The 13,309-nt window shown below is 57.7% G+C and overlaps 1 protein-coding gene across 2 annotated transcripts in view; it reads right to left on the minus strand.

Annotated features, from left to right (window-relative positions):
• Positions 1-264: 264 nt before the first annotated feature.
• The window catches only part of ZBTB40 (zinc finger and BTB domain containing 40), an 80,967-nt gene continuing 67,922 nt past the window's right edge, over positions 265-13,309 (minus strand). For both annotated transcript variants that reach the window (XM_051856713.2, XM_002715990.5), the window contains 6 exons: positions 11,908-12,072; positions 9,098-9,312; positions 7,457-7,619; positions 6,835-6,921; positions 4,902-5,128; positions 265-3,481 (listed from right to left, as the gene is read on the minus strand). In XM_051856713.2, coding sequence (XP_051712673.2) covers positions 3,287-3,481; positions 4,902-5,128; positions 6,835-6,921; positions 7,457-7,619; positions 9,098-9,312; positions 11,908-12,072 — 1,052 coding nt within the window. In that variant the 3' untranslated portion in view covers positions 265-3,286. The remainder of the gene's footprint in view (positions 3,482-4,901; positions 5,129-6,834; positions 6,922-7,456; positions 7,620-9,097; positions 9,313-11,907; positions 12,073-13,309) is intronic.

Here is a 13,309-nt window from a genome sequence, read left to right on the forward strand (position 1 = left end):
AGCGTGGAGCGGCGAGCACCTTGCCAAGGTCATGGTTATTCAGGGCACAGCTGGGGAGGGCCAGGCCAGACACCACCGCTGCCCACACCTACTCCCGGGAAAGAGGGCTTAGCAAATGAGACTCATGTGACAGGGGAGCGTTTCAGTCCCCAGGCCACGTGGTCACGGTCGGAAGGCACCCAACAGCCCCGAGACCAGGCCCTGCAGCCCGAGCACCTGACACCGCCAGGCCAGAGAGAAAACAGGTCTGTGCACAAAGTGTGATTTTCTTCAAGAATGCATTTTATTTATACACACGAGTACATGTTGAACATCGATAATGGTTTGCAATGCAATGTATACAGCGGCACGTGGGGGGTTGTCTATGCAGCCCCGGGAAGGGCTCCTGTCAGTAATGTGGTCCCCAGGGGGCACCCAGCTTCTGTCTCCCTCGCACGCCCAGCTGCAGGTGCCCCGAGTTTTGGAGTTTCCACTGTGCCTCTGGTCTAAGTCCTACCACCTCCAATGTTTCCATGGCAACAAAACAATTAATAACTCGTCCCCAAAACTCCCTCTAGCCCTAAATCTGTTTTACTTCCCCCTTCCTGGGACACTGGGCCAAGCAGGCCAGGGCTGGGGCTGCTCAGCTCCTCCTCTGGTTATGCCAACTGAAGCCCCCACCACTCCTGAAGCAGCCACTCAGGTCCCACCCAATTCTGCGGCCCCCACTCCCCAGAACACCGCTCAGTCCTTGGAGCTGCCTGCCCGGCTCCCGCTCCTCAGCACAGGAGACCTGTGAAGGCACAGCCCCAGCCCGTCCACTGTGCTGGCCGCCAGGCAGCAGCGCGGGCTCGGAGGACCTCCCAGGACGCCCTCACCGCTCCTGATTCTGCGGTCCACCTGAGCCTGCGGGCAGAGGACAGACTTCGTGTCCCCAGGCACCGCCCACCTCTCAGCCCCTCACCACCAGCGCTCGCCCGGGGGACGAGGCTGGGGCGCCTCCGGAGGCAGTGCAAAGCGGAACGCCCCACACAGCCCGCCCCACTGCGGTCCTCTGGTTCCTGGCCCGGCTCAGGGACCAGGTCAGTAAGGGCCTCACATTCCTGCGGGGCCCCTGTGCTTGAGCCACCTGTTCGCACGTCACCGTGAGGACAGCTCCTGCTGCGCAGCTGACTCACTGCTCCCACAGCAGGGCTCCAGCTACGACGCTGACCACCGTTCCCTCCTCACAGTGGATCCCGGGCTCTGGGAGCCACGAAGGCTGGAGGCCGACGGAACCAATCCACGGGTCCCAAAACGTCGGCAGACTTCTCCACAGCCCTGCAATGCCTCAGCTGGGCTGCACGGGCAGCGCCTCCGGAATGAGGCAATCAGAAGGTCTCTTGGGCAGAAGCGCAAGAAATGAATAAAACGGCCAAGCAGAGTGGAACAAGCGCAATGGAACCCATGCCTGGGCTTCTCCAGGGGGCGACTGTGAACTCAGCCGGCAGAGGCAGAGGCAGGGGCGCAGTGGGGCCAGTAGCTGATTCAGGCGGGCCCTCCCTGCACTCCGACCAGACCCGCACTGGGCCCCGCCCCGCACTGAGGGCCCCTGAGGTCTCAGCAAGTCCCGCCTCTCCACTGGCCCCGCCCCGCAAGCTGCCACTCCGGGGAGTCAGGGCCCGGCCCCGCCGTGGATCTCCAGCAGAGCCCTCCGTCCAGCAGCCCTTCAGCCAAGGTCACTGTCCCCTGCAGGCCCTCGGCAGCTGACTTTCTGCTTCCGTTCGTTTTCTGGCTGGAGTCTGAGCCACACTCGCGCCGTGCTGTGCGAGGAGCTGCAGCCTTGTGCGCTGGGCTTGGTGCCAAGGCCTGGACGCATGTGCTCCCCCTGCCTTTCAGCGGGCTTTACCTGCTGCCACTTGCCATGTGAGGGCTTCCGGTGGCTCCCAGGGCTAAGCCCTAAGGAGACGGGCAGCCCTAGTCGCAGCAGCAAGGTCTTTGCAGGGAGGCAAAGTCTTAAAGGCTTGAGCACCATCTTCTGGTCAGTCCCTGGCTTCTGAGGCCGACTCTCTTTAACACTTCACTTACTTCAGAATCGGGAGATTCTGAACTGATAGCCCAAGCGATTTGCCTATCAACACAGGGACAGGCCAGAGGCCAGCGGCTGCCTGGGGAGCGCTGGCTGAGCCCTCTGCGGAAGCTCTGTGGGGGCCAGCTGCCTGTGCACACGGTGGTCAGCGGGAAGGCTCTGCGGCCTGCCCTGGCACAGCGCAGCCCCGCCCACACTGAGCCCTGCCACGAGCCGGGCCTGTCTCTGCCAGTCTCAGGCTCCAGGGCTGGTGGCCAGATCAGAACACCCCTCCCGGGAGTCCAGCCACACTGTGTGGCAGGGAGGCCTGCCTGGTGTAAACACGCCTGCACATTGCAACCTTTGGCTTCGAGGAAAGAAGAAGGCTAGTGATTCTCTCTAAACGGGGAACCATCCATCCAATTGCACTTCGTAATGGCTTCCACGAACCATTAATTATCAGATTATATCTTAGGAACTAAAGATAAGAAAGCTTCATGAAATTCCGACTCCAAAGGCTCGGTGCCCTGTGGCAGCGGCGGCCCGCAGCCAGCACTAACCGCTCCTCACGGCAGGACGCACGGCCTGTGAGGACGCACGGCCTGCAAGGCAGGCGGAGGTGTCGGCCTCTGAGTGCAGGAAGAGGATGAGGCTGAGCATGCAGGGGAGACTGCGGGCGCCGCCTTCAGGAAGGGACACCACGATGGAAATACTGGAAAGGTGGGGACTGTCTCCGGCCCCAGATGGTCTCCATTACAGCCAGGCGGCAGGAACACCCCAAGGGCTCTGTCTGGAAGAGCTGTCCCTCCTGCCAGGGAAAGACCTCCCTGTACCACCACGCTGGGCACAGCTTCTGGGTGCAGGGGAAGCCCGACCCAGGTGGGGGGCAGGGGCACGTGAGCTCAAAGCCGGGGCCCAGGATGGGCTGGCTGGAGGCACTGGCAGCATTTCTAACTGCCATTCTGCCACCAAGCACTGCCGGCACACGGCACGCCCCACTGCTCGTGCCCTGGGTTTTGGAAGCTGTCCTTGGCAGGGGATCTGGCGGTGTCTCAGAGGCCAAAGGCACAGGCTGCCTGCTGTGGCAGATGGTGGTGTCAGACGTGTGGGCTCCACGGGAACAACGATGCTCCGCGTGCTTTCCAAGGGAGCCGCTCTGGTTGGCCGTAGGCTCAGGACAGCCGGGGACGCGGGGCAGATGGCAGCTACCGGGCTGTCTCTGGTGCACACGCAGGAGCCCCTCCCCTGGACGACAGCCACTCACTTGGCTTCTCCACAGATCAGGGTCACGGTGCCGTCCAGCAAGTCCTCCACAGTCACGGCCACGAGCTCAGAGCTGGTCTGAGGTGTCTGAGACTCCGGCAGCGTCACAAACACCTGCGACCCGGCCAGCTGGGCCTCCTCCAGCGTGATCACCTGCTCTGCCGAAGCCGCGGGCTCTGCGGTCTGGATCACCTGAAAGGGAAGGCCGGGAGGCTGCTCTGGCAGTGGCCGTGGCTAGCGCCCCAGAATGTACACGGTCCCATCCCAGGCTGTAATGATGATATTTATGTCTTCACCTGAGGAGAGCAATTACACATGCCTAATGGGAAGAGGCAAGCCCAACACACCAGCGATGCAAAAGAGAAGGCAGGCACACCATTTAAATAACTGCGCACGAAATTGCTGTAATTTTGCTCAGTACGCCGTCGCAGGGCGCCGGGACGCTATGATTACACGCCAGTGAACACAGGCTCCGTTTCTCGCCCTGGGTTTCCCTGTCTCGAGGATTCACTGCAGCCCCAAGTGCCGTGTGAGAGGAATGCTACTGAGGGTGGCTGGTCTCATGCTCGAAGCACGGACACGAGTGGCTACCAGAGGCCTTGGCTTGCCAAGGGTGGCGCCTCCGGGCCTCTGCTCGGCCGAGGCTGTCCGTGGAAGCCAGCAGACGGAGGGCCTGAGAAGGCAGAGAATGTGGACAAACTCTAGCCTCTGACCTGTGCACCCCAGAACAACGAGATGCGGTGAGGTTTACGAGGCAGGTGCCCCCGGAGGGCACGGTGAGGACAACTGCGCTGCTCCTCTGTGAACCGGAGCGGAGGGAGCAAGGGTGATGTCCAACTGATAATTCACCAGGAGGGGAGTTCGCGGACTGTTTTTTTGTTTTTATTTTTAAAGGAACGAAGCCTCCTCCCTTCCTTTTTCTCAGAGGGCATCTTACAAAAAAACAAAGCGGAATGGTGCTGGCTGATGAGCAGCCTGCAGCGCTGCCCCCCTGGCCACATCTCTGCCCCTCCAAGGGCCTGTGAGGACAGGGCTGAAAGCGACTGACCCAGGGCACTGGACAGTGGGACGGCCAGACTCAGACCTCCCTCAGTTTCCGGTTCCTCTCTAACCCACTGCAACCCACAGAACCCAGCCCGCTTCCTTTCCGCCCTGTCTTTGGAGTTGGGAAGAGTAAACGAGGACCTGGGGGCAGAGAGAGGCTGGATTACACGGGCTGCGGAGGCAGGTTTTTCATCAAGAAGAGGTGGGTTATTTTTGCCCAGGTAGAGGGGGCAGCCCAGGGGTGACAATGTGTGCTGTGTCCAGCGCAGGGGAGCTGCCCAAGGGTCTGTGCTGCAGGTGGTCCCTGACCAGCACAGGCTTGACCGCCCTTCCCCACGACTTCCTGCGACCCTCCCCACGACCACCCCCGACTGTCCCCTGCCGTGTTCCTCAGGAGGTGGGAAGGCTGTGGACGGTGAGAAAAAACCTCTACAAGTTCTCCCTGGTGGGGCAATCTCTCAAGGGACCCTGAAAGAGCCCCAGAGTCAGCCTGGGGGCTGACAGCGCTCCCGCCAGAGAAGCCCCGGGGCCCACGCCAGCTTTCTGTGCAGTTGAGGGCCTTACTCACCTGTACCACCTGGGAGGCAGCTGCCTGGGTTTCGGCGCCCATCACCTTTGGGTGCTCAGACTCCAAGTGACCGTCGCGCTGGGCCTGGGAGGTGAAGAGCTCCCCGCACAGCTCACAGGGGAAGGTGCTCTCCGACTGCTTGAAGTGCTCGGTGGTGACGTGGTGCTGCAGCGCCCCGGGGAAGCGGAAAGTCGCCGAGCAGTACAAGCACCTGAATGGCTGGGACCCTGCAGGGGGAGACGGAAGGGCAGGTCGCGGATGGGATCCTTGGAGAAACAGGAACGGGGAGAGGCGAGACGAAGGCGCAGAGACTGAGGCTACGCAGCAGACCCCGGCTTTGCGGCTCTGAAGCTTGGAATCCTGGAAGGGCCGACGCAGGGGAGCGGCCCCGGCACGGCGTTTCGTTAGCACTGGTCAGGCCGCACCCTCCGAGGCCCGGCACGGCTCCCACTGCCGACGGCGATGCCGACGGTGCTCTGCTTCACCACACCTGACAAGCACACTCCAGCGTCTCTGCAACAGGTGCCTCGCGAGTGCTCTGGGCAAGGTGGCACCTGGCGCAACTCTCAACGGCCGCGCATGCCTGAACGCCGGAGCGGCAGACTGCGACCTGCAGGACAGGCGTCCACGGCCTGGGGCAGGCCTTTACCTCAGGGGACACGATGCTTTCGGAGGGAGGAGGTAAGCGATGAAGGCTCAGTTCATTGCCAAAGCAGGAATCCAAAGCCGATTCGTTCGACCTCTCATTCAAGAGACTAAAACCAGCGGCCTTCAGCCCTCACCAAATCTGCTCCCCGCGCTCCACCACCGGCAGTCAGAACTGCACCCACTCTGAGGAGCTGGTTTCTTTCCATAATCAATTTATTTCTTACGTTTTCCTTTAAAAAATTATTTTTATTTATTTGAAAGGCAGAGTTACAGAGGCCTTCCATCTGCTGGTTCACTCCCCAATTGGCCACAACGGCTAGAGCTGCATCAATCCAAAGCCAACAGCCAGGAGCTTCTTCCGAGTCTCCCACACGGGTGCAGGGGCCTAAGCATCTGGGCCATCTTCCACTGCTTTCCCAGGCCATAGCAGAGAGCTGGATCGGAAGCGGAGCAACCGGGACTAGAACTGGAGCCCATATGGGATGCCGGCACTGCAGACAGTGGCTTAACCCGCTGCACCACAGCGCGGGCCCCACGTTTTCCTTTTTATGTGCACACACGAGTAAGTGACATGATAAAAATCTATGTCAAGGGGCTCGTGCTGTGGTGCACCAGGTTAAGCCACTGTCTGCAGGGCCAGCATTCCATATGGGTGCTGGTTCAAGTCCTGGCTGCTCCACTTCTGACCCAGATCGCTGCTAATGCTCCTGGTAAAGCCAGAGGAAGATGGCCCACGTGCTTGGATCCTTGCACCCTTGTGGGAGACCAAGATGAAGCTCGTGGCTCCTGGCTTTGGTCTGGCCCAGCCCCGGTGGTTGCAGCCATTTGGGGATTGAACCAGTGGATGGAAGACCTCTCTCTCTCTGCCTTTGCTTCTCCTTCTCTGTAATGCCACCTTCCAAATAAACAAATAAATAAATACATCTGGAAAAAGAAATCAATATTAAATTAGTCCAAAACATTTAGATAACCTACATGTGCTAAGTGATAAGAAAACATAATTTAATTGACAGCAGTTGTGTTTTCTTCACGGTTCATTAAAAATGTGCACCTGGCCCTGTAGATCCGATGAAATAGGCAATGACAATGACATTCACGGACGAGCTCGGGTTTTCCTGTTACCTTATGAGGTGGGTATTAAAACCGTCCCCATTTTCTAGATGAGAAAACGAAGCATAGAAGTCAGGGGAGTGCCGCAGCCCGGGCCGCACAGCTGTGGGTAGTGGTGGTGATGCGACTCCCGCCCAGGCAGTCTAGTTCAGGAATATGGGAAAGGGGAACCAACCTGAATGCTGGCACTTGACGTGAACCTGCAGCAAAGCTGGCGTGGGGAAGAGCTCCTTACACTGGTCACATTCGTGGAACTTCATATCTGGGAGGTGGAGAAAGAGAAAGAAGTGATGGCAAAGAACAGAGGACGGCTCCGAAGGCTGGGGGTACAGGGCTGTATCCCTAGGGGAGACGCGTGCAGACAGAGCCTGGGGACAGCACTGGGCCTGCCCCGGACTGCCTGGACGTGAAGAGGGTTGTGAGGGGGACACGAGAACACACACCGGGAGTGTTCGGCTAGTGCCTGGCATGTAGGACACACTGAGAGCTTGGGATTATCCCCAGACTCACCTGCCAGGTAGGGATGAATAACGCTATCCTGAAGAGGAGCAAGCAGGTTCGGAAAAGCGAGTCCCTTGCCAAGGCCGAGCACCTAGACCCAGCCGGGCCGGACCGCTGCCAAGCCGACCCCCTTCCCGCGTGCAGGGGCTAGAGGAGCTCCCATGCGCGAGGTTTCCAGGGCTGCCTCCGTCAGCCCCAGCCCAGCACACCGGACCGCGCGAGGGCAGGGCTTCCAGAGAGCCCAGGACGCTACGCTACCTGGCCCTGCGCACTCGGTCGGTGGCACCACACCTCACCTGCGTGCTCTGCTTTGATGTGCTTCTTGTGCTCGATGGTGTTGGGAAAGGCTTTGTCACAGGAGCTGCACTGCAGGGACGAGAACTTGGAAGACCGGTGGTTCTGAGCGGCAAACACGTCAGGGTGGTGGGTCCGATTGTGGTACCACAGACCAGATAATTGCTGCAAGAGATTTGGCAAATGTTAGGTCTTAGAAAAGTTCCAGCAACCTGGAGAGCTCCCCTGGTCCTTGTGAGAGAGAAACGTTCTGAGGTGAGCTCACGCAACTAGAGTCGCACTCTCTTACCCAACATACTGAGTGCCCACGCTTGTGAAAACAAGGCAACCACCCGATCTCAAGAGGCCACCGCAGCGGCCTGGTCCTTCATTAAGCCTCACACCTGGCAGCAAGTCCACAAGGCAAGTGTCAGGGTCCTGCCAGTAGGCGGAAGCTGGGGCACTGTCTGATTAAATGATTCCCCAAGGTCACACGATCAGCGAGCAGCTCCAGGGTTAAACCCTGGCCTTCCAGGGGACACCTGTGTTCTTCACCACTGGGCTGCAGCTCTGACCGGGAGTGCGGCAGGGCAACCTGCAGAAGGAGCACGAGAGGGAGGGCCTCCCTTCCCAGGCTCCCGTGCAGCCCTGGAACAGCCGGCCCACACCCGCCCGGGTCTGATCCAGCTCTGAACAGCCGCCGCGCAGCACGAGGCGTGGCCCAGAGTTAGCGGCCGTTTCTGCTGAGCTGGAGTGAGCAGCAGTCTTATCTGCAGGCAGGTCTCACAGGTGCCAGCAGCGACCGCTCCTCTCTCTCTGACCGTTTCTGGGAGACGTGCTTCCTTTTTAGCCCTCTGGGGGTACTTCAAGAAGTTAGTAGGAAACTAAATGAAAAGATAAGTTTATTTTTCTGCCAAAAAAAAAAAATTGAGGAGGCTGGTGTTGGGGCACAGCAGGTTAAGCTGCAGCTCTGGGTCGAGTCTTGGCTTTTAGCTTTGACCCAGCTCACTGCTAATGCATTTGGAAAAGCAGCAGCAGATGGCCCTAGTGCTTAGGGCCCCCTTGCTATCCACGTGGGAGAACTTGAAGGCATTCTAGGTTCCTGGCTTCAGCCTGGCCCAGGCCTGGCTGTTTTGGCCATTTGGAAGAGCTGTCTGTCACTCTGCCTTCCAAATAAATAGAACAAAATCTTTAAGAAGCTTATGAAAATGTGCATTATGAAAAACTATGCGTGAATTTCAAAATTTCTTTGCACCATAATAAACTTTTTTCCCCAAGGTTTTTTTTTTTTTTTTTTTTTGAAGTATCCTTGTATATGGTTTCCTGTTAATAAGATACCAAATTCCAAGGTAAAAATGTAGACCCCTTCTCAGGAGTTTAAGAAAAAAACCAACCAACCAACCAAACAGAAGTGGTGCTAAACCCAAGGTAATTTCAGGAATCATCCTCTCCTGTACCATGACACAGGGGCCAGCACGTTCTGTGGAATGTGAGATAAACAGCACTCAGTTGACGACAAGGCTGAAACTCAGACCAAGGGGCGTGGAACGCTGTGCTGCTGTGACAGCCCCCACCCTGGCCTCACCTGGCCTCGATCTCCTCTAGACCCTCATGGAACCGGGGGCAGGGGTTGGGGGAGAGCTGCCAGTGGCCCCGGCGGTCACCTGGTAGGCCTTGTTGCAAATGCCACAGCTGAAGGGCTTCCCCCCGACGTGGGTCACCATGTGCCGCTCCAGCATGGAGGGTGCACTGAAGATCTTGCCGCACGTGGGGCAGGGGTGGTACTCCTTGGAGTGCACCTCGTGGATGTGCTTCCGGTGGTCCTGCAGCGTGGGGAAGCTCATCCGGCATTTCTTGCAGTCATAGGGGTCTTCTATGTCTGGTTCCGCGAGGGACATCCATGCAGGGAAGAGGCAGAAGGAAAAAGAACACCACAGATGGCAGTCAGTGCCATGCGACTGCTTTGCCTGGCAACAGGCCTGAGACTGCTTAGATGGCGCCCGGGACCACTGGCTCCCAGGACGAGAAGTCGGTGCAGCACAGTTCGACTCCCCCACCTTCATCCCGGGAGCTGGGCTTCCTCTAAGCACGGATAGGTCACCCCTGTTGCAGTGGGCACTGTTTTTCACCCACCGCCCAGAGCATCACTGTGCCCTTGGTCTGCAGAGTCTGACCAGAGAAACCTCTCCTTGCTCAAGTTAGGCTCCACCATCGAATCGTTTGCACAGATACGGTTTAATGAGTGGTTTGTGACAGGCGTTGTCTAAGTGCTCTGTCACATTACCGCACTGAATCCTTCCAAGGACCCTCTGGCTAGGGTCCATTCTCATCCCTACTTCACAGATTAGGAACCCGGGGTTTGGAGAGGCAAGCGAGTACCTTGCCCAAGGGCACAACTCGGAAATGACTGAACTTGGCAACAGTCCTGGCTTCGCCCTGCAAGTCCCTGCTCTGTGCCACAGCTCACCGGGACCAGCAAGTCCTCAGGGAGCCCTCCCAGAGAGACCTGGCCCAGCGAAAGAACACATTTGCCACCCTCATGACAACCAACTTCAGCCTTTGTTTTGTTTTGTTAAGCAACAGAAACAGAAAGCTAGATGTCCTACTAATAAAACCCTCCATCTACAAGGGCTCAGCCTATGGAGCCAGTCTTGCATATGCGCAGAGTAATTCCGCAATCCTGACACGAACCTCTGGTGTCGTGAGCTAGCTGCCCTGTGGATGCGAGCTCCTGGAATCTGTTTACACTGCTGTTCTCTTTTCAAGGACTTATTTATCTATTTGAAAGGCAGAGGGACAGAGAGGGTGAGACACAGAGAGATCTTCCATTCACTGGTTCCATTCACTGCCCACAGCCGCCAGGGTTAGGCCAAGCCCAAGACTCCCTTCAGGTCCCTCCTATGGGTGGCAGGAACCCAAGGACTTGAGTCCGCGCCCCCCCAGGCAGCCGAGCAGGGAGCTGCATCAGAAGCGCAGGGTACCCAGGACGGGAACAGGCGCTGCTGCATGGGATGCCGACCCCAGCACACGGCGCGGGCCCCTACACTGCCTGTTAAGACTCTGATACAGGTTTCACAAGCAGCGATCTGTCCTGAGGAATGGTGGGGGACCGGGGGGGGGGGCTAGATGCCGGGTCTGCTGCTGCTGATAGATTCTGGGCACAGCCAAGTACTCTGGGCCCTTCTCCATTCTGAAAATGAGAAAATGAGTAGTGTCTTCCCCTCTCCTGACCCCACATAGTGGAAGCAGACGTCATTTACAGAGGCTGGAAGACATCAGAATGGCAGTGCTGGATCTCAGTCATCGCAAGTTTACTGTGCCTGGATTTTCTAGGTAGGCTTGCAACCTCCCTGGGGAATAGGGGCCGCACTTTATGTTCCCCCGCAGTGTCTAGCACCCAGCCACGTGCGGGGCACACAGAAGCTGCAGCCAAGTCCCCGCTGGCTGGCTGGTGACGGACTTGGACGGTTCACATAAGCACACGCTGTGAGACGCTGTATCTGCCAACAGCTAGAAAGTGGTGTGTGGGAAGCGGGGTGAGAGACGGGTGTGCGAAACACACAAACGGCACCCGACGGGGCTGCTCTTGTCATCAATAGGCCTGGTGTTTGGTGAGCATTTTCTGTCAGGCAGGGAACTCCATGTTCCACGTAAACTATCTCGTTTAATTCTTACAGCCATCCAAGGGGACAGCACTATTATTTGCTTCGGCTTACAGAAGGACTCTAAGAGGCTTATAAAGGAAAAGTTGTTTAAGGTCTCCAGGAAGTTAAGTAGCAGGGTCAAGATTCAAGCCCACGCCTGTGTGATTTCAGTCTGAGTTCCTAGCACCCTGCTGGGCTGTGCTGATTACACTCGGCTACAGAGAACGCCGCGTGGCCAGACACACAGCGCCCCCACAACGTCCTGAGCGTGAAATAGGAATCACAGAGCTTCTTTTTCCTCCCTGTGTGCTGTGTTTTGAATGAGAGTGTGTTCTTGTCTGTGTGAGTTCTAGCAGGAGGAGTGGAGGATAGGAGCAGGTCACACTATGAGCAAATTCACAAGGGAACACTGGGCAAGCGACCACCTGCGATGGTGGACGCGCCTTGCAGAGTGCCTGGGATTCTTCCGCACGGCAACGGGATGAGCCCAGGACGGAAGCGGGCGGGGGTGGGGAGGACACGGCAGTGTGGCGACTACCAGAGGCATTCCCGTGTCTGCAAGCCCCGCAGCTACAAAGGCAAGAAAGCCTTCACACGTGACTTGTCAGTCAAGGAGGCCCAAGAGGAAGACAAGGAGACCCGCTGCACAGAGCGCGATGCGTGGCGCACGGCGCTGAGGCAGAACAAGCCTCCTCAAAAACAGGATGAGGGACTCTGGGTTCTGCAGGGAAACACGGGAGGGGAAGGACTGAAAGGGACCCGGTGCTGGTGGTGACACCTCCGTCCCAGCTGCCGCTGAGCGCCCGCCAACGCACGATCTCGGGACATACTGTGGAAGGTGTGCAGGTGGATGGAGAGGCCATTGGCTTGCCGGAAGCCCTTGCCACAGTCCCTGCAGACATAGGGCTTGTCCCCGGTGTGCGTCCTCACGTGGCGGGACAGCTCAATGGACTGGGCGAACACGGCATCACAGTACTGGCAGGCGTACATCTTCCCTGCAAATACAAATGAGCGGTTAGAGCAGCATGCACCATTCCCGGCACTCCTACAGAAAAGCAGATTCTACGCCACGCCTCCTGGGAGGGGCCCTGAAACACCAGGTGGTCTGCAGCACACTGGATGAGCAGGCTGAGCTGTCGCACACTCCTCAGACACAGTTCTCACCACACAGGAGGACCCGTCTGGTTCTCAGGCCACTCCTCTCCCAGCCAAGAGATATCCTATGTTCAGAAACGCATGGGCTTGGATTCCCTTGACACACATACAGTGCAGCACCACAGCTGCACACACAGCTAAGGTGTGGATTCCGAGAAGAATGAAAGCTTCCTTCCAGCGACTGCCTGTGCAGTGTCACTCCATTTCTCACGCACGCGATGAGACTGTAACCCAGGCACCCAGTGAGTCTGGAGAAGAGCATCGCAAACAGCGCTGGGTCGAAGGGCGCCCCACTAAGGGTCCCCTTCTCCTGGAGCAGTCAGCCTCATTTTATTTTCGACCTACTAAGCACAGAGATAGGACTGTGTAGAAAAAAGGGGCTCTTGAGTGAAGAGCTGCAATTACTGAAAAGTCTGGGGCTCAGTCCGTGACCTTCCGGGTGGCATCATTTTCTGGGTGTGCTCATCTCACAGCCCCACTGGCCATCCACAACGACAGCTCCCACATTTCCCGACTCCAAACACACATATCCAATCCCTACTGCTTTACTGCTGTATGTGAGGGCTGGCAAGTCTCCCAGATTCATTATATCCCAAACATATTTCCTGATGCCGTATCCCCACCCTCCTATAAGCCTCCCCCCCTCCCCCCAGTTTCTCCCACCTCAGTAAACAGCAGCGTCATACACGTAGTTGCTTATGCCCCAAACTCCAAAGCCATCCTTAATTCCCACCTTCCCTGCGCATCTATTTCCGGAGTCCCGTCACTTCTACTTTCCCAGAGATCCTAAACTTCAATGTCTGGAAACTTCTCCTCACTGGACTTATGCAACAGCCTCTCATCTCCCTGCTGAGCCCATCCTCTTGCCCTAGCCTAACAGTTTACTGTCAGCCAGATTCAACCTGTGAGGAGGTAAATCACATCCCATCAGGACTGTGCTTAGGTTTTCCTATGGCTTCCCATGGAAGACAAAATACTGGCCCCCAAATGATCCCTGAAATCCATGACACACAGCCAAGGCCTTCATGGCGGGGACTGAGCTAGGCGCTCGTGAAGCAGCTGTAGCAGTGATGGGGC

Source organism: Oryctolagus cuniculus, chromosome 7 (genome assembly GCF_964237555.1).
Source record: "Oryctolagus cuniculus chromosome 7, mOryCun1.1, whole genome shotgun sequence".
Classification (NCBI taxonomy): Eukaryota; Metazoa; Chordata; class Mammalia; order Lagomorpha; family Leporidae; genus Oryctolagus; species Oryctolagus cuniculus.